This window comes from Herpailurus yagouaroundi, unplaced genomic scaffold, assembly GCF_014898765.1.
Source record: "Herpailurus yagouaroundi ecotype Mexico unplaced genomic scaffold, PumYag 253, whole genome shotgun sequence".
In the NCBI taxonomy this organism is placed as follows: Eukaryota; Metazoa; Chordata; class Mammalia; order Carnivora; family Felidae; genus Herpailurus; species Herpailurus yagouaroundi.
The window spans coordinates 2,627,763-2,654,575 of NW_024412470.1; the positions used below are offsets into that span (position 1 = coordinate 2,627,763).

At 38.2% G+C, this 26,813-nt stretch overlaps 1 protein-coding gene across 1 annotated transcript in view; it reads left to right on the plus strand.

Moving 5' to 3' along the window:
- The window catches only part of RRP15 (ribosomal RNA processing 15 homolog), a 43,040-nt gene that overhangs the window by 3,014 nt on the left and 13,213 nt on the right, over window positions 1–26,813 (plus strand). The window contains exons 2-4 of the mRNA XM_040460946.1: window positions 9,041–9,315; window positions 11,799–11,896; window positions 14,283–14,484. Coding sequence (XP_040316880.1) covers window positions 9,041–9,315; window positions 11,799–11,896; window positions 14,283–14,484 — 575 coding nt within the window. The remainder of the gene's footprint in view (window positions 1–9,040; window positions 9,316–11,798; window positions 11,897–14,282; window positions 14,485–26,813) is intronic.

The following is a 26,813-nucleotide window of genomic DNA, read 5'->3' on the forward strand; positions in this document are numbered from 1 at the left end:
TTTGACTTCATTGTCTCCATCAGGATTTCCTTCAGGATTTAGACTGTACCTCTGCAACAGAGGTAAATTATGAAAAGCCTTTTATTTAATAATGCATTGAGTAATGTAGGTCCATTGGTTATAAGATGGCACGTCCTCCCTTTGTCTAATTCAGAATTTGTTATTTAATATAAGGATTCGCTGTTTTCCTCTCATGAAATCAGTTGTTTCTGGAAAGGTGACCCATCTTTTGTAGTTCGGTTATTTATGTACGTGTGGCCTTAGCAGAACTAGTAAGATTTCAAAAAATTTCAGCTAATGGACGCTGAGAAACTTTAAAGGCAGAAGATTGAATTTGGCTTCAGACACATCAATGAATCAGTGTGCAAATTATAGGCTTATTAAAGTGAAGTGTACCGACTCATTTTATCAGGAAACTGAATCAGAGGCTTCTCTTTGAACTTTAATTGGATCCTAAAAATTGATAAAGATGTGCCTTATCATGAATATTTGAAAGCAAGCAAATTCATTTAGCAAGATGCTACTTAAATTTCGTAGAAAACACACAGGTATAACCCATGCATTGTTTGAACTTTTCCCTCTGGCTTTAATTTGTTTTGACACATTATGTAAGAAACATAAAAGTGTATATACCAGTGTAAAACTCTTAAGTATTGTTGTGAGACTTTGCAGAAGTTTCCTGGTTCTGATAAGAGAGTTTGTCAGCTTTGGTAACAGCAGTATCAGAATTTGGCATAGAACTGGATACATGATATAGTACTTAATATCCATTTAGTTAGTCACTGAATAAATTGGAAGTGTCACTTACTGTGATTTTTTACACTTTTCTCTTGTAGTAGGTTTTGTTGAGGGTAAAATTAACAAAGTGTATATAATGTAAACTTACCTGATAGCAAAATGATTCAGACTGAATTTTAGTAAATTGTAATACTTTTCAGTAAGGTTTGGAATTTGATCATAGTAGTATCACAAGTGATTACAAATCAGAGCTATGTGGGAGGTAAAATATCAAGCATTATAAAGGGGATGATGACACCTGTATCTGAGTTAACCTTAAACTGCTCAAATTTATTGAACCTTCTTGCAGGTTCTGATACAGTGTATAGTTGGCTCTTAAGTTTGTATTCTTAAAACACACACAGGCACACATAGCCTCCCTAGTTAGTAAAACAAGTCAGGTGAAGACGTAAAAACAATGGTTGATGATATCAGGTATCATGCAGGGGAGGTTGATAACCTCCACCTCTGTGTTATCCTGGAACTACTCAGATTTATTGAATTGATGCAGTGTTGGAGGTTTAGACACAATGCTAACTTTTTTCTTAAGCTTGTAGTCTGAAAAAAAAGATTCTGTAGTCAGTAAATTAACCCAGGTGAAAAAAGCCTCGGTCATTATCCAGCGCAATGATGCAATCAACCCCTCCCTCATAGCATGGGCTCATGTGACTGTAACCTGGTAGAGAAGAATGGTAATTTCATGTTTTCTAAATTGTTTTGGTCACATATGTGAAAAATGGCCATATACGTCTCACACAAGACTTGATAACAATCCAGTTTAGAAGGTCCTAAGAGCTATCGCCTCATTTTTGATAAACTATAAAGCTGTATTTTAGATATAATAACCTAGCAGATAAATGTGCTTTTCATCAAACTGTAGCTTATAGCTTCCTTCATCATGTAAGTTACTTAAAAATAGCAAAGGAACACGTCTAAGAAATGAAATATATCGTAGTCCTACTTGAGTAGTTTAGCAATTTATAGGACAGACTCAGGAAACAAACTACCTCCAGGCCCTATGCTTTGGCTTGCCTAGATAGCAAATCTTTTAATTTGTCTTATAGTAGAACTTTAATTTTAATTTTGGTTATTTTTATGGAAAGCTGGGATGACTTCATTTTTTTCAAAGATAAGTGCTTTAAAATTTTTTAAAACATCAATTTTGAATATTCTAAATTCAGTAGTAATTGGCAGGAAAGATCATGTGGCTTGAGCAGAACAAATGATTTACGACTAGAACGGGGAGCAGTAGTTTCAAAACTCTTGATAACTAGGGCAATGTGCATTCTTAGGCAGACTCAGAATGGGGATGAGGAAGGGACTCTTCTGGTTACTGAGGCTTAGAAAAAAATTTTTTTAGTGTTTAGTTATTTATTTTGAGAGAGAGGGAGAGGGAGAGCGTGAGCATGAGCATGAGCATGTGAGGTGGGGAGGATCAAAGAGAAAGGGAGAGAGAGAGAATCCCAAGCCGGCAGAGCCCAGCAAGGGGCTTAATCTCAAGACTGCAAGGTCACGATCTGAGCTGAGATCAAGAATCAGATGCTTAACCAGTTTGGCCACCCAGGTGCCCCTAGAAATTTCTTTTTAATTCAAGCTTTCTTAAATTATTTAATGAATATTTTCTGTTTTAGCTCAGTACAGATTAGTCTGAGTTGAATCTTTAATTCAAAGCTTTCTAGGGCCTCAGGAATCAAACAGTTGTATTTCTCTGTCCCGTTAACTTTGTAACTTTGGACAGATTTTTAACTTTTCTAAGCTTTGGAATCATCCCCTGTGTAAATAGAAGAATAAGAGCAACTCATAGAGTGTTTTGAAGATGAAATGGTAATCATAAAAAGTGTTTATTTAAATAGTATCTTGCTCCATCCGGATGCCTGGGTGGCTCAGTTGGTTGCTTAAGCATCGAACTTTTGGCTTTGGCCCAGGTCATGATCTCAGTTTGTGAGATCAAGCCCCACATCAGGCTCTGTGCTGACATCAGAGTCTGCTTGGATTCTCTGTCTGTCTGTCTGTCTCTCTCTCTCTCTCTGTCCCTTCCTGGTGCGTGCTCTCTCTCTCTCTCAAATACACTTTAAAAACAATAAAAATAGTGTCTTGCTCTAAATACATGTTAGCTAGTTAGAATTGTCAGTATTTTAGAGTACTTTGAAAAGTTGTGGCACATGGTGCACCCGGCTGGCTCAGTTGGTAAAGCATCCAGCTCTTGACCGTGGGGCCGTTGGTTCAAGCCCCACTTTGGGTGTAGAGCTTACTTTAAAAAAAAAAAAAAAAGTCATGGGACAGTGACGTTGATCACTTCTAAAATAAAGTCAAAATTAGTCTTCACTTGATAATTCCCTGGCACGTGCCTTATAGGCTGTAACTGAGACAGTAGATAGAATTGTAATGGAAGCAAAATTTGTTTTACCCTCTGTTTTTTGGCATCCTTTTCTTTTTTTAATTTTTTAAAATGTTTGTTTATTTTTGAGAGAGAGAGAGAGAGACAGAGACAGACAAAGCATGAGCGGAGAGGGGTAGAGAGAGAGGGAGACACAGAATCTGAAGCAGGCCTCAGGCTCTGAGCTGTCAGCACAGAGCCCTACGCAGGGCTTGAACCCACCAACTGCAAGATCATGACCTGAGCCCGAGTCTGTCACTCAACTGGCTGAGCCACCCAGGCGCCCCTTTTGGCATCCTTAAAGCTTTTCCTATCTCTCATCTCTGGTCTGTCTTCCAGGTTTTCAGTGTCCTTGTTTGCCTGGTTACTCTCTGTTATTTATTTCATGTTGACTACCAGATCTGTAGGAAGTGCTTTTCATGTGTTATCTCATTTAATCAACATAACAAATCAATGAGGTAAATCCTGTTTTCATGCCTGTTTTGCTACAAAGAAGCTGAGACAAAGAGGAGACAATACTGTTGGGAAGTAATGGAATCAGGACTTAATGCCAAGTCTGTCTGATTTTATAACCTGAGCTTGTCATCCTTGAGCTGTATAACTAACTGGTCGTCCAAAGATTCCCATTCAACTCTTCACATGTCTTGTAGATTCCAGCTACCAGAGGTGTTCCTTGCTTGTTCATTTCTGCTTCTCCACAACCACATTAAAATTCTTATCATGTGTGTCTGATGTGTGTGGTATGTAATCAACACTTAAATGTTTACTATGGGCTAGGCACTCTCTTAAGGACTTTATATATATTAACTCTTAATTGTCATAAACGGTATCAGATACTGAAGTAGATACTATTTTTATTGCCATTTTTACAAGTGAGGACACTAAGGCAGAGAACTTAATAACCGTCAGAAAAGTCACATAGATTTATATCTGGAGTTGAGGTTGAATTCAGGCAGCCAGACTTCTGTTTTCATACTTTTAACTACCACTAGCTGATGTCTACCAAGTTTTTATGAGGGATTCTGTTTGATTTAGAGTAAATTCTAAAGGTGTGAAGTAAGTTAAATGTTAACCAATAGCCTTAATGCTCCCAGATGGTATTTGTATTTTAAAAGAACAACCTTCTTAATCCAATAGAGAAACTGTTTAAAAATAAAGTCCTAAGGTAAGTACCAAAAGGAAAAAAACACAAGAAATTTGGCCTCTTACTGGAACACACGTATAGTGCTGTAATTTTAAACTGCTTGGTTTTAATTTGGGGGTTAATGTGCATATTTTATTTCTTGGATCGTAAATCAGACCAGCTTTTTTATAAACCAGCCAGCTTTTTATACTCAGTCCTTACTTTCCAGTTCCCAGATCCGGTTTCAGCTGGTCTGAACTTGTTGTCATTTCATAAACATTTCACCTTTAACATTCCCATGCTTTTGGACGTGCTGGTTTATGCTGCCTGGAATGCCTATAATAATGATGATCATAATAATTTTAATTTTTATACAGGGCATTGATTCAGATCTAGGACGTTTTTGGTTCTAGATTTTAGTGATCATGCCCCCTGCCTCTACTTCCTTGGCCTCCTCCCTTCTCTTGTCATTGAAACCCTTGCTTAACCTAAGAAGTAACTTTAATATCCTTTGTTAAAGATATCCCCAGTCACCCTTTCCTCATTACCTTTTCTTTTCCAAAAGAGCACTTACGAATTTTACAAATTGTAAAACCAAATTTTGCAGTTGGTTAATGGATTTATCGACCCTACTAAAACATGTGACTTCTTCAAGGAGAGAAACCTACATCTAGACTTTTCACTTTCCCTTTCCTTCCCCATCATTCATGAATGCCCAATAAATATTGAAGGACTGAGTCTTCTTAAAACTTTATCCCATTTCCAAAGGCTAAAGAAAGTAGCTCCCTAAATCTGGGATCAGAGACAGATGGTAAATTTGAAAGGGAGCTGGAAGTTTGGGGAGAAGGCAGCAGGAGATGGAAATGCCCATGCCTACCACAGTACCGCGGAGCTCTAACCCTGGCCTGCCAGTATGGTAGGTAGTAACCGCTAGCCACAAGTGGCTTTTTAAATGTAAAGGGATTAAAAATTCAGTTTCTCAGGGGTCCTGGCCTCATTGGAAGCACTTCAGTAGATTCTAATACCTGGTGGTTAGTGGGCAGCTCCGATAGAATATTTCCATGAATGCAGAAAGTTACATTGGAACCTTTAGTTATTACTTCCAGTAAGCATTCTTTGTAGCCCTTCCTTAATTTCCAGATTTTAAAAATAGGATGTAAACTTAGAGTTAATGTTTAAGGTAACACACAAGACTTCAAAGGAGGTTTTACTTATATGGTGCTGTGGATATATTCACTTAACTTCTGTTGTTAAAGATCAGTTAGTAGTGGGGCGCCTGGGTGGCGCAGTCGGTTAAGCGTCCGACTTCAGCCAGGTCACGATCTCGCGGTCCGTGAGTTCGAGCCCCGCGTCGGGCTCTGGGCTGTTGGCTCAGAGCCTGGAGCCTGTTTCCGATTCTGTGTCTCCCTCTCTCTCTGCCCCTCCCCCGTTCATGCTCTGTCTCTCTCTGTCCCAAAAATAAATAAACGTTGAAAAAAAAAATTTATAAAAAAAAAAAAGATCAGTTAGTAGAAAATTCAAAAAAAATCTCATTTTCATAGTGTACAGTGAAATTTTAAGAACCAGTTCTACTTTCTGATTTGCTTTATCTTCGGTATCCTTGAAGTAAATCCTGTTTTTTAGTATGCTGGAGGACCTCATTACATTGGCATTTTTTTATTTATATAAAACCTGATCATTTCCATTTTTGCAGTGAATGCCTGACACCTCTCAGTTAGAACTTCTTTTTAAAGATCAAAATTTATGAATCATGTGGATATTTTGGGATTTTTTAATTGGTTTATATGGGTTGTATAAAATGGTGTTATAAAACTTTTCATGGATTTATTGTGTGCCTAGAATATGCATATTGCGATAGTCTGAGTAAGAAACGTCAAGAAAAATAACTAAAGTTTAGAAATAGAGAATTGGAGTAGCTTATTACAGTCGTAAAGTCTTTTGGCTGCCTTTACAGTGCAACTGAAAACGTGAAATTTGTTGCAGTTTGTGTGTGAATTCATCAGGACAAAACACTAGATGTCAGTATTGTAGTTTTGACATTTTACCAGGAGCTGGTAGACTTCTGTTTTTAATCACCCAGCTCTTCTTCATCAACACAAACTTTTAAGCTGTTATGCCTCTTTACATTTAGACTCATTTCTTACTAGGAGAAGCACTTGTCACAGAATTGTTTATTTTGCTTTTAATATCGGTGCAGTGCTACTAACTCAGGAATAAAACATGTATATATTTTTTCGTCCAATTACATTCTCTAAACTTTGTTTCTCAGTGTACTTTCCAGGGAACACTGGTCCTAGGAGATGCTTCTCAGGGAAAAACTGTGTGACTCTGAAATCTGGTATATAGTAGACAGTCAGACTCATTGAATTGAATGATGGTGCTAAAAGCTTTTGTTTGGCAAAATCTAAGTACTTTTTAAAATGTTTTATAAATAATAAAGTTCTTAAATCACCTGTATTTGCTTGTCAAAGATTACAGTCACACTTTCTTAGATTTTGTGCATTAACCCAGCATGCAGGATACAGAGAAAGCTTCAGATTAAATATGTGGCAAATAGTTTCTACTTAAAATTTTTCTTCCCTTTATAAAGAAATGTGCAGAATGTCCTGACTCCTTATTTCAGCTCAGGCCGTGATCTCAAAGTTGTGTGGGGCTCCTCACTGGGCTCTGTGCCTGCTTAAGACTCTCTCTGTCTCTCTCTCTCTCTGTCTCTCCCCCCCCCCCCCCCCCCCCTTGTGTGTTCCCCCCCCGTCCTCACTCTCTCTCACCAAAAAAAAAAAAAAAAAAGGAAAAGAAATGTGCAGCATAGCATAGTAGGGCAGTAGAACTATTAGCAATTTCTCCCATTATCTCATTTACTTTTTGATAACATTGACACACTTATCACGCTTTGAAGATACTTTATTTTTGCTTATGTGCTTGAGGTTCATTTTTTTCTATATGTGTAAAATGTTTCATATGTTTTTATTTTCCGTTTCCTAATGTTAGAAATTTTCATCTGAAATGTATTAAATAATTTGGTTTTACATCTTTTTCATTTCATAAATTCCCAATACTTAAATAAAGGTATTAATAGCAGAATTGCAGGTATTACAATGACTAGCAAAGTCGGATCTTTCTGGCACATCTCTCTTAATTCATGACCTACAGGGGAGATAGTAGAGAGGATCACCCAGAAGTTAACAGCTGACTGTACATTCAGCTCCTTTTATTTTTGTCATGACAATAAGCTGAATTAAGGGAAAAAAAGAAAGGATATTTAAAACAATATGCACATTAATTGAAATTACTTAGGGAAGGGGGGAGTTGAGTTGAGGGGCAGGCAGGTTATTTTGAAGTAAGAACAAAAAACAATGAGACTTCTCAGAGGTAGGAGCAGACGTCCTGGTTATGATGCTTCGCTCTGATGCGGGGAGATAGATCCAGCACAGACTCCCCAGAACGCGGTGCTTTTTTAGCTCCTCTTCTGCTTATGAAGAAATACTCCAAGTTACTAAGCTGTTGGATGATTGTCTCCTTTGAAGGATTTCCTAATAAGCTCCATAGGCTTCTGAAGAACAAAACAGAAGCTGTCCAGAAGGCTGTGGCTCTTGTCAATGTAGGCATACCATGCTGGTGGTCCTGTTGGTCAAGTGCATTGAGCTCCGGAAGTTGAGAAAGCATGCAAAACTTAAAGTTCAAGAGCTTCTCAGCAAGTTGATTTTTAGGCAAGGCCACTGATTAGACTCTTCTTTCTGCCGACCTTCTGACCCCAGCTATTTGAGTCTTAAAAGATGAACAAGCTGGCAGGAGTGCCTGGGTGGCTCAGTCAGTTAAGCGTCTGACTTCCCCTCAAGTCGTGATCTCATGGTTTGTGAGTTCGAGCCCCACATGGGGCTCTGTGCTGTTAGCATGGAGCCTGCTTAGGATCCTCTGTCCCCACTTCTCTCTTTCCCTCTCCCACTTGCATTCCCTTTTTCTCTCTCTCAAAAATAAATAAACATTAAAAAAAAAAACCCATGATGGACAGGTGGCAAATAACCCATCTGTACTTTGCGTGGAGATTGTGCACGATAAAATTCCAGCAGTCCACTTTCATAGCCGCGGCTCAGAACTTGATGTTGTCATTCAGTTGCCATTTAATCTTCAGTATCTTCGGTGGATGTTACTTTATTAGATTATTTTTCAGAAATGTTAAAACACCTAACTTTATAATGTTATGTGCAAATTCTATAAAAGAAGACTGTGTTTTTATGTTTGTTTTATAGATTTTCACACACACAAATAGAGAATTTTAAATCTCTGGGTCAAATCTCCAGAGAGGTTATTCTGACTTCCTGTACCATGGAGACATTATACCATTTTCTTGATGATTAAACTTGTTTGTTAATCGTTTTAAAAATATAATCTTCATTAGTCTCTTTGAGTAGTTTAATGACACAATTAAGGCCCATGGACTTGAACGCACCCTGCACTGCCCCCATGTCAGTACCTGCTGCTACCTTGATGGCTGAGAGGTGGTGTGGGCTGTCGGATTTGTTTCTCCTACCTGGGTCCTGGGTGCTGAGGCCCAGCATGACTGGGCCAGGTCTTTGGAGCCTGATGACTGCAGGGTGGAGGGTCCTTTTGCCCTCTGCTGGCATTGAGCTGCGGGACTTGAAAAGCCCCCTCTTGCAGGAACAGAGGCAGATGGAGGACTGTCAGCTTTAGAAAGGCCCTGGGGGTCGGCATGGCCTTGGCAGCCTCTTCCTCAGGTGTTAGAGTTAACTTGTTTCTACTCTTAGGTTCTGTAAGAAGCTGTGGGCCAGAAAAGGATCACTTTTCTTCTGATGATGAAGCAGCGGAAGCTGATAATGAAGATGAAGTTGAACCCAACGGCAATGAAAATGGAAATGCACCCGAAGCTAGTGTTGGAACTAATGTGGGCTGGGCGGATGCCATGGCCAAAATTCTTAACAAAAAAACTCCTAAAAGCAAACCCACGATTCTGGTCAAAAACAGAGAGCTGGAAAGGGAAAAAGAAAAGTTAAAACAAGAGAGACTGGAGAAAAGAAAACAGGTGTGTCTTACTGGCTGTTTTGTAGATCAGACTGTTTGCCTCGTCTGGTTACTATCTGCACCGAATCCTTCCTGGCGGTGTTGGTCCAGTTCCCATTCTGGCTGTTAACTGGCTTCTGACACAGGGGTGAATAACCACAGTTTTGTTCAGAAACCTCATCTAAATTACTCCGTTGAGCACATTCACTTTTTAAGCATCTAAGCAAAGAAATAGAAATTAAACTCCCAAGAAATTTATCCTTTTAAAAGCAAGTAAGTTATACATGTGGCAGTGACTCCTAGGGCTAAGTATTTCATTCAGTTTTGCTGTTTGTATCATCATCATTAGGTTCTGAACCAATATAATCCTGTTAGTTACTTTTTGCTAAAAACCTATTTTGTAATATAAATCTATGAAGATGTCATCCTCAGGGATTGGTTGCAGTTCTGCAAACGGACTATTTCAGTGCTAGATAAACTTGAATTCATTATAACTTTGGTTAAAGCACTAATGATAGAAGTTAGACTCACACTGTCTGCTGATTAGAGGGCAGAAGTTGGACTTCAGTTTGCCATTGTATATTATAAAAATAAAGAAACAAGATTTTTAAATCTCTTGTACTTGATGATGTATTTTTATGTCTAAAATACTTTTTAATGAAAGAAAAATAACTTTCTATAATCTTACTGACAATGTAAAAGTACTGATTTCCAAGAGGTACTTCCTAGGTTAAAAAAAAGAAAAATACATTTGAATTGGCATATATTTCCTTTTAAGTTCATCATCCCCCTTCCCTTGTTTCAAGGGAATTGTTTTCTTTGTTTCTAATGCTAGTTACTCTGTGCAGAAGGCTATATGGAGATGAGCTTTCTCAAGTGTTGCGTTTAGAAACAGTTATTAATTCAGTATTCTCATTTTACTTTAAGATAAATTTTATCTCTAAATCTTACTAATAGCTTTTCAACTGAAAAGTTGAATCTTTATTTTCTGACAAAAGCTGGAGGAAGCTTTAAAAATAAGATCCTTAATTACTTCTAGCCCCAGTGTTCTAGTGAAGGTAAGAACATTTTGAAGCCAAGAGAAATGGGTCTCTTCACTCTGCTCCAAGACAGTGCTTTGTAAGCTAGAGATGATACTGTTCGCATAACGTATGAAAACATTGGGGCGCCTGGGTGGCTCAGTTGGTTAAGCATCCAACTTCGGCTCAGGTTATGATCTCACGGTTCGTGGTTCTAGCCTTGCGTCAGGCTCTGTGCTGACAGCTCAGAGCCTGGAGCCTTCTTCGGATTCTGTGTCTCCCTCTCTCTCTGCCCCGGCCCTGCTCACACTCTGTCTCTGTCTCTCAAAAAAAGTGAATAAACGCTAAAAAATATACATTTGCAAAGGGGGAAAAAAAAAAGAAAACACACCTATTGATACCAGAAACAGGACACAATAGATACAAACACTCTTATATATTTCTGAGTAGAGTCTATGCAAATCACATTGTTTTTTACTGGTAAATATTGTCAGTTTCTGGAATATCAAGTACTTATTTCTAATCATAAGTATAAAAATATACTTCAAAATTTTTAAAAAGTATTTGGGGATTATGCATGCCTTGGGTACTACAGATAATTAAGACTCAGCTGTTTTAAACTTACAAGTAAGATTTTTAAATTTCTGGCATAATCTACTGAATTTCATGACAGTTAAACTAAGTTATCTGATCTGGGGAGGAATCTATTCCCTTAGAAAGGAATCTGGCTAATCTTTTATAGCGAGAGCAGGAATTTGATTTTACTGTGATTAGACGTTTTCATTAATACAAAATGAGACATTACACAGATGGAGAAAAGGAACAGATAAAAGGAGATTTTTTCCTACTGGTTCTAATTATGCCTTTGATGCTCACCAGCTTCTTGGGGATGAGCTCATCGTATTTGGTGTATTTGATGTATTTGATATTAGGTGATACGTTGGCCTGAGACGATAGTATATGCCAATGGAGTGTGCTGATGTGTCACGTCAGGTGCCTGGGACCAGAGTACTAATGGATATGATGCTCTGCTTTTAAAAGCTGATACAAATTCTTAACAATTCTGACTACTGAGAAAGACAGTTTCTGAAAAATAATGTTTAAACTTGTGGTTACCAAAGACGGTAGTTTGGGGTCTGCCTGATGCTTAACCTCCGATGATCTGGTGGTGGCAGGTCAGGTAGGTGGCTCTCTCACACCCACCTTGTCCTGCCTGGCTCAGTCAGGCCCCTGCTCTGGCAGCTCTCCAGGCCCCTGCTGTCAGAGAGCCTGACGGAAACTCACTTTGTGCTTCTCACATGACATGCTGAGTGCTAACCACAGGCCCCCTGAGCTGAACCCCCCAAATGTGGGTTTTTTCAGTCCTTGTGACAAACTAAGCCAGAATGATTTATTACCTTTGTCCTTTCACAGAGTATCATATCAAAGTATGCTGCACTTTCAAAAATGCCTAATATTCTTTCACATAACAATATTTATAACACAGCTCGATAAGAAGCGGGAATGGGAAATGATGTGCAGAGTAAAGCCAGATGTTGTCAAAGACAAAGAAACAGAGAGAAATCTTCAGAGAATTGCAACAAGGTAAGACTGTTCTTGCCCTTTAAAAAATAAGTATACTAAAGCTTTGATAGTGATCCATTTCTGACTAGACCTGATTCTTAAGCTCTGCCTTCTCAGAGCCATGTGATTTATATCAGAACCTGCCTACTTAATACTGAATTCAGCCAAAGGTTTTGCAGGTCTCGTGAGGCAAGAATACCATGTCTTCAGTGTATATTTGGTTTGAACCAATTTGAGATCATCTTGTTTTTATAGTCACGAGAACAGTGTAATTAGACATGCATTTCTCTTACGACGATTGTCGGAATTTATGGCACTAGATGACTGTTTTTGTTATCTTGCATTGTACTTGAGGCATAAGGAATTCTGCATTATAGCAGCTTTATGCAGGCCTTTCACTCTGCATTTTTTATCATTGGCACCAAATGTTTACTTGATGCCCTCTGTGTCCAAAGATAAATAGAACCTGGTGGCTGCTGGGTGGTCCTTGCCTACTCACCTGTAGGAATTCTAGTCTCTTTGAGACCAGAGGTATATCCTGTGTGTTGGGAACATACAGCAGCAGATTGTCAGGGCAGTGGGGAAGACTTCACAGAGGAGAGAACATTTGAGCTGCTACTTGAAGAATATAGCAATTATATGTAACGGAATTACTTTTAATTTTCTAGTTACCTACATTATTTGGGTCATTTTTTAAATCCATCTGACTGTTCTACAGTGAGATAAGAGTTTGAACAGTAGAGCCAGACTGCTGGGTTCAGATCCCAGTGCCGACTTAATCATCTGTGTGTCCTTGTGCGTGCTACCTAATTTTTCTCCATCTCAGTTTATTTACTTGTAAAAACAGTAGAATATTGTGTCCACCCTGCAGGATTTCTCTGAGAATTAAATAAATTAAAAACATAAAAAGAATTTAGAAAAGTGTATGGTTGGTGCACAAGAATAAGTACCTCCTTAAATTTTATACCTTAGGTACCTCACTTTCCTCACTTTGGTCCCAGCCCTGCTTGGAAGGCTACGGATTTTTATCCTCCTTATAAGCTAATAAGCTAGCCTGTTAGTTTCCTGGATACTGGCAGAAGACAGGAGACTTTGGGTCAGAGACAAAGGACTGTTGGCAAAGCAGTAGCCAGAGCGTCACGTTCCCACTGGTTACCATTGTCCCTCAGGGGCAACACAGGTGCCCTGTATGGATGCTTGAGTGTGCGATGGGTTGTGTTACAGGAGAACACTGTTCTTGGGAATCTGTTGCTTTTATGGTGAATGGTAACAAGCCTGCTCTTTGTCTTGGGGAGATGTTACCTCTTCCCTCAAGGTTGCATACCGTAAACTAACTCTCAGAAGTGACCTGTGTAAGGAACAGTCAGGGCCTTGCATCCTTGAAAAACTTAGCAAGAATGTACAGAGATGCTCAGGGTCCATGGCAGAGTACCTCTCCCAGTGATAGAATTTTAGAGCTGGAAAGGATGTTAATAGTTTAAATCAGTGTTGTCCACTAGAAATATAATGTGAGCCACATATATATTTTAAAATTATTTGGTAGCCACATTGAAAACAGTTAAAAAAGAGAGAGGGGTGAAATTAACTTGAGTAATGTATTTTATTTAACCCATTATATCCAAGTCATTTTTATTTTATCATATAGTCAGTATAAGACAATTATTAATGAGATTTTAAAATCCTCTTTTTTCATACTAAGTCTTCAGAATTGAGTGTGTATCGTAAACCTGGAGTATATTGCAATTTGGACTAGCCAGTTCTATTTCATGGCTCACTAGCTCTGTGTGGCTCGTGGCTACTGTAATGGACACTGCAGGTCCTAACCTTCAGAATTCATCTTGGAATGAACTTAACTACAGAACAAAGTTTTTTGAATAAGTATTTCTTAAAACTGGATTTTAAAATTAGTTTTATATTAGAAGAATTGCAGATAATATAACTGAATATTTTTTAAGCTACTTGAGTATAATTTTTCCCATTTATATAAGAAATTGAGATCTAGAAAACCTTCTAGATGTTACAGTCAGATGGTTAGACAGCTAACTGTGAAGGCTGCTCTCTTTCCAGCACATTATGATGCCTTCAGTTATTGTAGAATTCTATTTTGAGAAATAAATGTTTTGTTAAAAGTAATTTTTAGTTCTAATTGCACAGAAGTTGATTTAGAGAGATGAAAGCTGAAAAGAAAAAATCACCTATAAATTCACGTATATTTATTCTCTGTTCAGAAATTTATATTCCTTCGTTGAAATGTATGTTCATTTTTCAGATTCAGCTGTTTTCATCTGAGTGCCTATTAAATGCCTGCCTCTTTCCTAAGTGGTAAAAATACATTGTTTTCATCCTCCATGTTTGTACTCTAGTGTAATTGTATTTAATGTTGTTCTGGTCATTTTCTGTTCTATAGGGGTGTGGTACAGCTATTCAATGCTGTTCAGAAGCATCAAAAGAACGTTGACGAAAAGGTTAAGGAAGCCGGAAGCTCAATTAGAAAACGTGCTAAATTGATATCGACTGTTTCCAAGAAAGATTTCATCAGCGTTCTGAGAGGGATGGATGCAGGTACAAGTGAGAAAAGTTCGAGTGGAAAGAACTTGAAAGCCAAACAGGTAAGACTTTTATGTAGGATTCAGTACATCTGACTTTTAGCTCTTAAACTAAAGTTTTGGGGTGAAAAAGCACACTGCAGATGTAAAGGTTTGGATTCTTAAGCTTCATGATGATTTATTCAGTATGGAAGTTGCCAGGTAAAAGTGACATACGTACCCCTGCTGTTAGTGGTCGGGAACCAGGGGAGTCAGAGGTGGAGCGGGATCTCTGTATCTGAAACCCTGCCCATTGTGCCTTTTGGAGAATAGAAACCTGAGTGAGGGATACGGCTTCGGTTTGAGATGTTCACTCACAGAGGTAACCGTGATGGTGTGTAACTTCAAAATATGAAGGGTCGGAGCTTTGGGGAACACGGTGGAGACGAGCTTTGGGGAACACCGTGGAGAGTCATCCTTGTGCTGAGGCCGCTTGGTGATGTCTGACCGGTTGGAAGATAAGAGTATAACTGTTACCGTCTGTAACGTCTGGCACCGTAACTTTGCTTCTCCAGTTCTTTCCACCTGTGGGCCCCAATGGTTTCCTTCTTAATGTGCCAGGTGAGAGGTTCTGAAATGTGCTGCACTCTCCGTAGGGCTGTTTGTTTTGTTTTTCAATGAAAGCGAAGTGCAGGTGTACTTGATGGCTTCATTTCTGTTGCATCCGGGAATGGAGTCTCTGTTAGAAGTTGTTTGCTTGTCTTTCCGTTTGCCATTTGAACCTCTGGCAAGAAAGGCATTCAGGAATTTCATGCTAGCCTAGGGCTTCAAGTATTTTTTCAAGTTATTTGACTAAGTTGCCATTTTACCTAATTTTGACAAAAGTGTTCTAGGCTGTTTAACTTTATCTCTTGCATATTAAGGGGCCCCAATTTTTTTTTAATTATCTGTATGATAGTGATGCTCACTGGTGCTGCTCTTTTAAAGTGTTTGTCAGAAATACGTATAAACACATGAATACTGTATTTGGGGATGTATGCTTTTTAGTTAAAAAAATCTAACCTTCTTTGATCTCACAAGGGACATTTTACTCTAAAAATTAGAGAAAGACCCAGCAGCATTGAGCAAGAAAGAGCCAGCGGGAAGATGGAAAAAGAAAGATCTTTGTTTTTTTTCTTTTTTTCTGTTCATTTCAAAATAATTTTTAATAGAAGCATTTGTTTTTCTTTGGGATTTTTTTTTTCCATGAGTTGTGAAAAGACATAAAGGGTTCTTTCCAGTGCCATTGTTTCTTCTTTCTTACCATTTGCATTTTTGCCCTTGACTTCCTTTTATTCTACATCACTGTCAAACCAGTGGCTTTGCTCTCAAAATAATTTGTTTCTAAAACTTCTTACCCCATACTAACAACACTTTGGCACATTTATTTTTAAAATGTTGCTTTCACTGTGATTTCATTTTTGTGGGAAAACCACCAGAGTCATTATTTTTATTGGGCTTGGTTTTGCATGTGAATAATGTAAAAAAAGTAATACAGTATTTCTGATAGGGTCATTTATTAATATCAAAAATATTTACTAAGTGCCTGTTTGTACCTGGTGCTATCCTTGTATCTTTTAAAGTCTTACAATTCAGACAGACAGATGACTTAAGGTAAACAAGATTAACAGATTCTACATTAATATGTCTAGACTGCACGTTATCAGTTACACTAGGCATAGTAAGAGGTAAATTCAGTGACTGCCCTTTTTGTGGGAGAAGTTTTGATTTAACTGTAATATGGATTTAGGATGTAGGTCAGCAGACCTATGAAGTTACTTGAAATAGATGGACTTTTTAAGAGAGAGAGAGAATCCCAAGCAGGCTCCACATCATCAGCGCAGAGCCCATCGCGGGGCTCGATCCCGCAAACTGTGAGGTCATCACCTGAGCTGATATCAAGAGTCAGACGCTTGACTGAGCCATCCAGGTGCCCCAGAATGGGTGGATTTTAAAGCAGTTGAAGAGAAGGAGACAAGTTAAAGGTGGGAATGGTGGGCCAAAATGCTATTCAGAAATTAGAAATAGATTAATGAAATGGATAAAGGAGGATATTAATTAAGTAAAAAATAAGATTTTCCTTTTTTTCTCCTATTTTGCCTTTTCTTAGCACCATTGCTATTGCTGTTGCACATCTTCCTAATAGATGCCCCTTCCCTTCTCAGTCTTAACAGAAGAGCTTTTGTGAAAGTTCTCATTGTCCCTTTCCTGGGCATAATGGGTCAGAACCCAGGCTTTTCATCCTGTATTCCTAATGTTATGAAATCTTTAAAATTTAGAGTCAGTCCATGTATAAACTGCATTCACTGGCAGCTGTCTATCAGAATGCCAGTCTGGAAAACCTTCTTTATGTCTTCAATTCCTTAACCCTGTCCTGTTATTCGTAGTTGTGGCATTAAAGTCTTATGTTCAAAAACAAAAAAAAAGCCAGCAGTTTCATGTTAAGAAAGCCGGATAGAATTATAATAATATAAACTAGAGATTGGATCCATTATACGAACATAAATTAGGAGTGCGTTTGTTTTTGTTTTGTTTTGCTTTATTTTATTCTTCAGAAACACTTAGAACTTGGGCTGATGTGTTGGCTGATTGTATGTAGTGGGTGGCATGGTGGCTCCTTAAATGATAAGTCCATGTTCTGATTCCCAGAACCTGTGAATGTGCTTTATTTAGAAAAGGGGGCTTTGCAGATATAATTAACTTAAGGATCTTGAGGTGAAGAGATCATTCTGAATTGTCTGGGTGGGTTCTAAATCCAGTGTTAAGTATCCTTACAAGAGATGCACAGGGGAGGGGCACCTGGGTGGCTCAGTCGGTTAAGCGTCCGACTTCAGCCAGGTCACGATCTCGCGGTCCGGGAGTTCGAGCCCCGCGTCGGGCTCTGGGCTGACGGCTCGGAGCCTGGAGCCTGCTTCCGATTCTGTGTCTCCCTCTCTCTCTGCCCCTCCCCGTTCATGCTCTGTCTCTCTCTGTCTCAAAAATAAATAAAAACGTTAAAAAAAAAAAAAAAAAAGATGCACAGGGGAGATTTGCCAGACAGAAGTAGGAGGAGGCAGAGTAACCACAGAGTCAGAGAGGAGGGTGATGTGGCCCACGAGGCAGACAGCATTCAGTATGTAGGCTTGTTCAGTACAGTCTCCTGTGTTAATCAGTGTTCCTGAGTTCAAGACTTTTCTGGTTCAGTATCTTCAGAGACTAAACTACCTGTCCATGTTAGGGTCTGTCACCAGCCTCCATCAGCCCGGGAGGGAACTTAGAAGTCCAACTGCTTCTTAACACAGACTGTCAGCCAATCTTGTATTTTTATCACACCGTCTCACCTCCACTTGCCCCCTCGCATCCAGTTCCTAAGCATGGATCCAATTTCTCACTTAAACGTTAGCTTTTTCTTCTTTCTAATTGGTTACCACTACTCTATCCAGTTTTCATTTATATCCCAAAACTTGTTGGCATATTGTGTCTATAATTATTTTGTGTTGTTTCCTTGTTTGTTTATAACTTTTATACTTTTGATTTTAGTTGGCTTTCCATAAGGATTAGAGATAAATACATGTCTGCTATTTAATTGGAAGTTTTCCTTTTTATTTTAAAAGCAAAGAGGTTAATCTTGTAACTTCCTATTGCTTTGATGGAATTATTGGTAGTCTTTAATTTTAAGGGGTGCCTGGGTTGCTCAGTCGGTTAAGTATCAAACTCTTGGTTTCCGCTCAGGTCATGATCTCACAGTTCGTAAGTTCAGGCCCCATGAGTTCAAGCCCCATGTTTTCAAGCCCCATGTTGGGCTCTGTGCTGACAGCCTGCTTGGCGTTCTCTCTCCCTCTTTTTCTGCCCCTCCTCCACTTGCACACGTATGCACTGTCAAAAAATAGAATAAAAACTTTTTAAAAAGTAAACAAAAAATTAATTGTAAAAATATTTCACTAACAGTAAATCTTTAAATATTTGATAATAGAAAATTTAAAAAATTTTTGTTTATTTTTATTTTTGAGAGAGTGAGTGGGGGAGGGGCAGAGAGAGAGAGACTCTGAATCTGAAGCAGGCACCGAATCTGAGCTGTCAGCACAGAGCCCAATGTGGGGCTCAATGTGGGGCTCGAACTCAGGAGCTGTGAGATAATGACCTGAGCTGAAGTCGGATGCTCAACTGACTGAGCTACCCAGGCGCTCTGATAATAGAGATTTTTTAATGTTTTGAAGTGGATTATTTAAAAACTACTTGTTTGTAAACATTTTTCTAAAGTTTTAGCCTTATGGAGGGGAAAATGTCCATGTAAAGCAGATACGTGCATTTCCTGCATTTTTCTGGGTCTGCGTCTTCTTGGAGGCAAGCTTTATGAACATCCCTATTCCTCTTAGGATCTTTAGATATCTAAATTCATGCTCCAGCATGTGTGTGATTAACGTTGTTTCTTAGAAAATAAAGAAAAGAGAGGGTATGATTTAAAAAATATATATATAGTATATTGATTTTGTTTTTTAATCTGATAAGCAGAATTAGTAAATCATCTCTTTACCGTCACATAGCTGTGACCTTCCTTTAAATCTGTTTGAAGGGTCATTTGTATTATGCAGCATACATCTACATTTGATTTATTTCATTTTATATTTTTATATTTATTATTTTTGTGAGTTACAACTTTAACTGTTAAAAGTCTGCTTGTTAATGGTTGAAAACCATAATCTTTTTCAAAGGCTTTTGATTCCTAGGTAGGAGCATATTTTTTATATGTTCCAAAGACTGCCTTTCATATCATTAGCTATTTATCAAGGTATTTTTAATCTTCTGATTCTGCTGACTTGGAGAATATTGTTGCCCTTGAATTTTTTAAATCTGTTTTTTCTTAATTTTATTATATGCCGTCATTATTTCTGGAGTAAAGGCTTTCTGGGAAAGCCTTCCTTAGAAGCCAAAAAGGTATAATTGCTTTTTAAAGATCATTTTTAGGGCAAGGGAGTTTGAAAAGACATAAGTTAAAAGATGTCAAACTGATATATTAAATTACATTTGAGTCCTTAATTACTATACTTTATTTCTTGGAGCTGAGCCTGGATCCTGCAAAGTAAAACCAAAAGGTACTTGATGGGCTCATTTTAGAAGAGATAACAGCTAATATCTGTAAATCAAAAAGCCTTCAGTAGAACTTAGGGTAAGTAGTATTCTAAGTATTTTTCATCTATTAAACAAATGAGTTGTTTCTTCTGTTACATATGAAAGGGTTAACTTTTTTTTCTTAATAACAATTGCACATCTTTTTCATTATGTTAACTCAGGCCATTTGTACAGTGGATATCCATCACTTTAATAAATGTAGATTTACATGTACATGTAATAAATGTAGATTACATCTCTGTAATTTACAAATGTAGCATCTATTTTTTTCTTTTAAATTCCTTATATTACAAAGCTTATGTACAGAAGGAAGTCACTTGTGTTTGTGACTTCAGCACCCTATGTCTACTTCTCAGTAATGCCCATTGTTTTCTTGATTCACTAGCATGTCATGTCACAAAAATTCTTGTTAAATCAATAGTAGAGACTTAGATAATTTTTGTTTTTTGTTTTCATTTCATGTATATTTTTCTGAGATAGGGCCATGAGAAAGAACACTGTTAGTGGAAGTGAGAGAACCTAAGAAAAGAGGGATTCTTATCCAAACGGTAGAAATTTTGGGTAAGGTACTGAGTGTTAAATTCAGTGGAGGTTTGGTTCTTGGGATAAATCAGTCCACCAGACACCTTATAAGGAAACAAGAAGAGAAGCCATTTGCAAATTGTTTAAACAAGTGTTCGAGGTAATATACGTGATATGTTGCTTATGCAATTAGAAGGTTTGGAAGTCAGAAAAATTATGATGGGAGGATGTTCACAGAAAACAGGACTCTCAAGAGGAATGTGCTTCCAGAGAATACAGGACACTTAGCTTTTAAATAATTTTAAAATGTCAAGAAGCAAGCATAGTGAAGGCACTAGTTGTTCATTGGACTAACCTAGTCTGTAGATAAAGCTGCTTTGAGTATCTGAAGAAGCGTTTTCCTTTCTGTGATGTGAATTCTGATGATAACAGGAAAGGAAGCACCAGTGAGTGGTATTTCTGTTGAAATGTTTACCTGTAAGCTAAAGAATTTCATTTAAAAAGTCATAAATTAGAGCCAGTGTTCAATGCTGTTGAAACTAGTCTATATTGAAACAGCGTCTTTGAAAACATTGAAAAGAAGTGAAATAAGTGTCAAAGAATGAAGTCATAATGAATAGACATTTTCAGCAGTAGTAATCCAAGGAAAAGCAACTGGCAGTCATCGTGCTACTGTAGGGGAAGAAAGCCTACCAGTTCTCCAATTTTTCACATCCTTTATAATTTCCATTCTTTCCTCTTTTTTTCTTTCATAGAGGTTGGAAGTGCAGGGTGTTTGCTGATGGGTGGGAAGCCAAAAAAGGGATTCTGAAGAAGTAGGTTGGGGTCACATTTTTAAGTCTTCTGTCTTCTGTTAGGGAATTTGGACTTTATTCCATAGGGATTTGGGAGCCAGCTGTAAATTTTCATCAGTAAGCAACCTGATCGGATTTGATTCTTTTTAAGGAAGAGAAGGCTGAAGGGTGGAAAGACTGTCAGAAGACCAGCCGGTGGCTGGCTGTTGCCATAAAGCAAGAGGGGAGACCTGAACTAAGGTGTAGTGAGGTGGGGGTTGGCGGAAGAGAGGAGCCAGGTTGGAGAGGTAGTTTCGAGGAATAGGTTGACTTGATTTGGGACTGACCTGATTCGGGACAGTTGTGAGGACCGTGAGGTTTATGCCTTGGGAGATTCAAAAGTGGTGACTGCTTCACAAAATCAAAACTATAAAAGGTGGAACATGTTTGAAAGATGAAGCCTTTATTTATTTACTTTATTGTATTTTAAATTCCAGTGTAGTTAACATACAGTATTCTATTAGCTTTCCATGTACAATAGAGCGAATCAGCACTTCCATACATCACCCGGTGCTCATCACGAGAAGTGGGCTTTTTAATCCCACCTCCTGTTTCACCCATTCCCCTCCCACCCTCCCCTCTAGAGCTGAAGACTTTTATGGGACGAAGTCTGCTCCAGGATGTAGTCAGAATGAGAAGAATGACCGTAAAGAGCAGGTTAAAAACAGTAAGTGTAGGGAGAGCGCTGGCTTAGTGCAGGAAACATGAGCACAGAGGAGCAGACAGCCGGAATAGCAATGGACCTTGAGGCCCCTCGTTGCAGAAGTTCATGAGTCCTGTATGTCTCTAGGGCCCTGAAATTTTAAGAACAACTGAACCCGTTTACCTAGTCAGGGAAGATGCCTACTGTACTTTAGAGAGTTTTTCACATGATTAGGTTTAAATGTTTTAGGTTTAAAGAATTGTCAGTTATTTGGAGAGAGTTCTATAATCCAGGACCTAAAGATCCCACTCTTGAACCAAATAAATGAAGCCCCATATCAGCCACATACCAACATGTGAGAAGGCACATTGACTGATTCCTTGATTTTGACCCTGAATGGTTTTTAAAAAGATTGTATTGAGGACACTCTGTTTAAGGAAGCAACAAAATTTACATTTTGTATAAGAAAGGTTTTCATTAAAACTTTAAGTTTTAATCCCTTAGGGAATATCTCTTTCCTTCCCGCATTCAGAACATGTACCTATCTAGAGTGTTGTGCTGTCCCAATATATTGAATAGTCAAGATTTTAATAATCTGGAGCTGTTATTTTTTTTCACATACTCTCCAAATTTGTGGTTATTCCTTTTGCTCTTTTCTTGAAAAGTTGACTAAATTTAGTCAAATTTCTTAGAATTTAAGGGTCTATTTCCTTAAAGGTGGGCCTTAAGCAACTATGTATATGACTAATTTTTAAGTCTGTGAATCTTAAAAGAATAGTATATTGGCTGCTGTTACAGGAAAGCATTGGCTGACTGTATGGTACTCAAACTCTTGAATTACACACTTGTGTGGTTTTCATTTATTCGAAGTTGCCAATATATCACGTTCACGTATGTGTATGATGAAGCCATGACAATAATTTTTGTTATAGTAAGGGAAAATGTTAGCTAGTTTTTTGTTAAAATGTAATTTTCTTTGTGATGGCTGGACAACAAATTTCTATAAAAAAGTCCCTTGGAGAAAAAATTACTGGGGGAGAAAAGGTTTTGCTTTTGTTCCTTTTTTTTTTTTTTTTTCCCCTGATTTTTGTGATACAAACACTTGGCATGTCAAACACAGAGGTAAGTTTGGGGGCTGTGTCTCTCATACATTTGTCATTAATGGCAGTCACATTGCCTTCATAGATAGGTATTTAGTGATGGGAATACTTTTCAAATACTTGGCTTCTTTGGAATCTTAGTAACTTAGACCTAGACTCTGCACTGCTGTATTCTGTTAAAACTGGTTCAGAGACCTACTAAATTCCTGCTTTTGAAGTAAGAAACCTAGGAATGGAGGGACCCCTCACACAGCTCCCTAGGTGGTCCCCCAGAAGTTTTCAGGATTTAATTTCTTGGGGGAATGGAAGGCAGGCAAGCTGATAGATAGAGAAGGATGCTGTCCTTAAATTGCCCCCGCATCACACGGCAACAGTGTTTTACTTGCACATGAAAGCAGCCCCGGCTGGAATGTGTGGAATGCTAACTTTGTAAATAATTCAGCTTCATGTTTGTTTACTGAAAATGCCAAAATAGATGAGAGTTTAGACAAAAGAGAGACTCCAAAGTTTGAAATGAGAATGAGCATGATTGTACATATTGCTGTTGATGGGAACAGCTTAAAGCCAGTTTCTCAACTCCTTTTAAAATAGGCTGTTTAGCTTGAATGTAGTGTGGTTTCAGATTTGGACAGCAGTTGTAATCAAAGCCAACTTATGTTTGGCACAGTGGTACGAGCAGCATTTTCACATGGGGGATGTATGGGTATGAGGGAAGAAAAGAACTAATTACGTAGCTTGTGTAGAAATCTTTAGTTACCATTAAAGTAAAAATTACTAACGGTGCCATATGTCTCCTGGCCCTGTTTTAAGAAATGTTCTATTTGAAGTTGAAGTGGATGCTTGTTTAGGATTTTCATCGGCGAGGTTGAAGCTTTTTTTTTATTTTTAATTGTCCTGTGCACGGTGAGTCTTATGCTACATGCTTACCCTTAGATGGTGCATTTTTAAAAATCTAAAGAATATTTTGCGGTTTCTTGCTGAAAATCATCTATGGGTTAGTTGGGGGTTTTTGTTTTAGGGTTTGATTTGGCTTTTTTGTTTGTTTTGTTTTTTTGTTTTGAGTTGTAGGCAGCTGAGAATGTTTATGGGGATGCATGACGAATTAGATGGTAGCAAAGGCCTGGAACCTGACTGCCTGGGTTGAAACCCTTTGGTCTGCATTTACTGTGTATGCATTACTTACCCAAACCATGCCTCAGGTTTCTTGTGTGTTTAAGATAATCATTCTAGTAGTAGTAAACATCTCCTAGAGATAACAGAGAGTCAACGGAGTTAGTATAGGTAAAGTGCTTAGAACTGTGCTTAAATAAGTGCTGGCAGTCTTTTTTTTTTTAATTTTTTTTTTCAACGTTTATTTATTTTTGGGACAGAGAGAGACAGAGCATGAACGGGGGAGGGGCAGAGAGAGAGGGAGACACAGAATCAGAAACAGGCTCCAGGCTCTGAGCCATCAGCCCAGAGCCTGACGCGGGGCTCGAACTCACAGACCGCGAGATCGTGACCTGGCTGAAGTCGGACGCTTAACCGACTGCGCCACCCAGGCGCCCCTGGCAGTCTTTTTTTAAATTTTGTGTTCCTTGTATTTACTTCTTATTTTTCCTAACAGATAGTAGTCAAAAATGAATTTCAGTTGGAAACCAATTTGAAAAGAAACTGTTACTGCTTATGAATTTTTGAATTATCCAATAATTTAATAAAAATTATGTTTAGATTTGGAAAGTTCTAATTTTAAGTGTATCTACTCTAGTAATGTATAATTCTTACAAAATAATAAAACTCGGTTTTAAGGACCTAGAAATTTGTCTACTTTTTCTTCCACATTTTAAGCTATGCTTGGGGACGCCTGGGTGGCTCAGTCGGTTTAAGCGTCCGACTTCAGCTCAGGTCACGATCTCGCGGTCCGTGAGTTCGAGCCCCACGTCGGGCTCTGGGCTGACGGCTCAGAGCCTGGAGCCTGCTTCCGATTCTGTGTCTCCCTCTCTCTCTGACCCTCCCCTGTTCATGCTCTGTCTCTCTCTGTCTCAAAAATAAATAAACTTAAAAAAAAAAAAAACATTTAAGCTATGCTTAAGCTAACTCTGTTACTGACAAGATTTTTCTTGCCAAGGAAAGTTTGGTTTCTAAACGGGTGTTTTCGTACTATGGTATTTGAAGGCTCTCATCTTTGTGAACACTGTGAACATCATTAGAAGATTACACATGTCCCTAGTTGGGGATTCTGTTCACATATGTGATCATTCGGGGCATTACTAAGTAGGAAAGGTGGTAGAGGGACCAGGAGGGGGCTTGTTAGTGTTTGTTTTGTTCCAGGTACTGAAAGGGGTTTTTATATAATTACCATTTGAAGAAGTACTGGAATTCTCATTTTAGAGGTGAGAAACCCCAAATCAGAAATATTAAGTGACTTGCCCCAGGTCACATTGATAGTAATTGGTAGACTCTGGATTAAAACTTTGTCTGTATTGCTCTAGAATCATTTCAGTCATTTGTGCCTGCTACTTAAGAAGATTTGAGGCACTTCTATTTAGAAGCAGAACTGAAAACTGTGTCCTCCCTCTCTCACCTAAATGAGCTAGAAGAGGTGGGTCTGGCTAGTGAACAACATGGTCCCTCCCCCCACCCCTGCCCCAGCCCAGAAGGAGGATGATGGGAGAGATGGTTTGCAGTCTGTTTTTTTCCCTGGGTCTCACATCCCCTTTGTTGGATGGGTAGCAGCACATGCAGACTGATAGGTTTAAAAAAAACCAATTTTAATGTTTATTCATTTTTGAGAGAGAGCACGAGCAGAGGAGAGGCAGAAAGAGGGGAGACACAGACTCTGAAGCAGGTTCTAGGCTCCAAGCTGTCAGCACAGAGCCTAACACGCGGGGCTCAAACTCTTGAACTGTGAGATCGTGGCCTGAGCTGAAGTCAGACACTTAACTGAATTGTTAAGGAAGATAAAAATATTACCATGGTAGAACATTTCAGAATTATAAAACAAACTCATTAAACTCGTTTAAGGAATTCTTTATAAGTTTACTGTTAGAATTGACTTTCTATTCTTTTATCAAGGAATTAATTAAAATTTACTGGATATCAAATGCATTCTGCATTTAATCACTGTTTGCCTAATAGAAATTTTAGAATCTTTTTTCCCCCTCTATTACTTTATGGAAATTTTCAAACAGGAAGAAAGTAAGGAAAGACCAGTATTTCTCTCACGTGGGTTCTAAATTTGTTGACACTTGTCTGTGTGTTTGTTTTATAGAGCTATCTGCCTGTCTTTATCCCCATCTAGTTTTTGTTTGTTTGGGGTGATTATTTGAAGGTAATACCCATACTATCCTAGAAATTCTCTCTTTTTAACAGCTTTATTGAGATAAAATTCATATATCATACAATTCAGAAGTTTCACTTATAACTAAACTAGGTGTCTTGAACAAGGAATCCAGGTTCTAAATCTGTCTGTCACATCATGTCTTTCAACTTTCTCCTCTGTGCCCTTTCACTATAAGTGGAAAGTTAGGACCAAAGGTCAGGATTTAAGTTAAACTTTTTTTGGCATAACTGTTTTCATAGGTGTGATACTTAAATGTATAGTTAGTATGCTGTCACATCAGGAGACAGATTATCAGAATGTCCCATATTAGTGATGGTCCTGTTTCATTTGGTTCAAGTGGTAATAAATTTTTCCTTATTAAAGATGCATTTTCCCCTCTACAGTTAGAGAGTAATTTCTGGGGATGAATAATATGAAAGGAGCAAATATACCTTTCCCCATCTATCTTTTGTCTTTTAGCGCCAATTGATGACCCCTGCTTAAAACAGGTATGTTACTGGAATTTGCAAAATGGTGATTTTCTCATTTATTTCTACTTATTTTTTTAGGAATATATTTTAAGTTCCAAAAGATGAGGGTTAATGTTCCTTTCCTTTTAATTATTGCTTTCCAGAGTAAGGTGTTGGCTTAACTGTCATCTCCAGTAGTAGCAAGTGAACCTTCTCCCCGCCCCCACCTTTTTTCTTTGCCTTTGTTTAATATCACAGACATAGGAATGAGTGTCTAGTTTTTCAGTATTTTAGTATCATTATGCTTCTTTTGATGTTTAAATTCACAAATGTAACAATGAGAACCAGTGCAAACTAGCTTCTTGTGCCGTTCTGACATGACCTCATTTTTCTTGG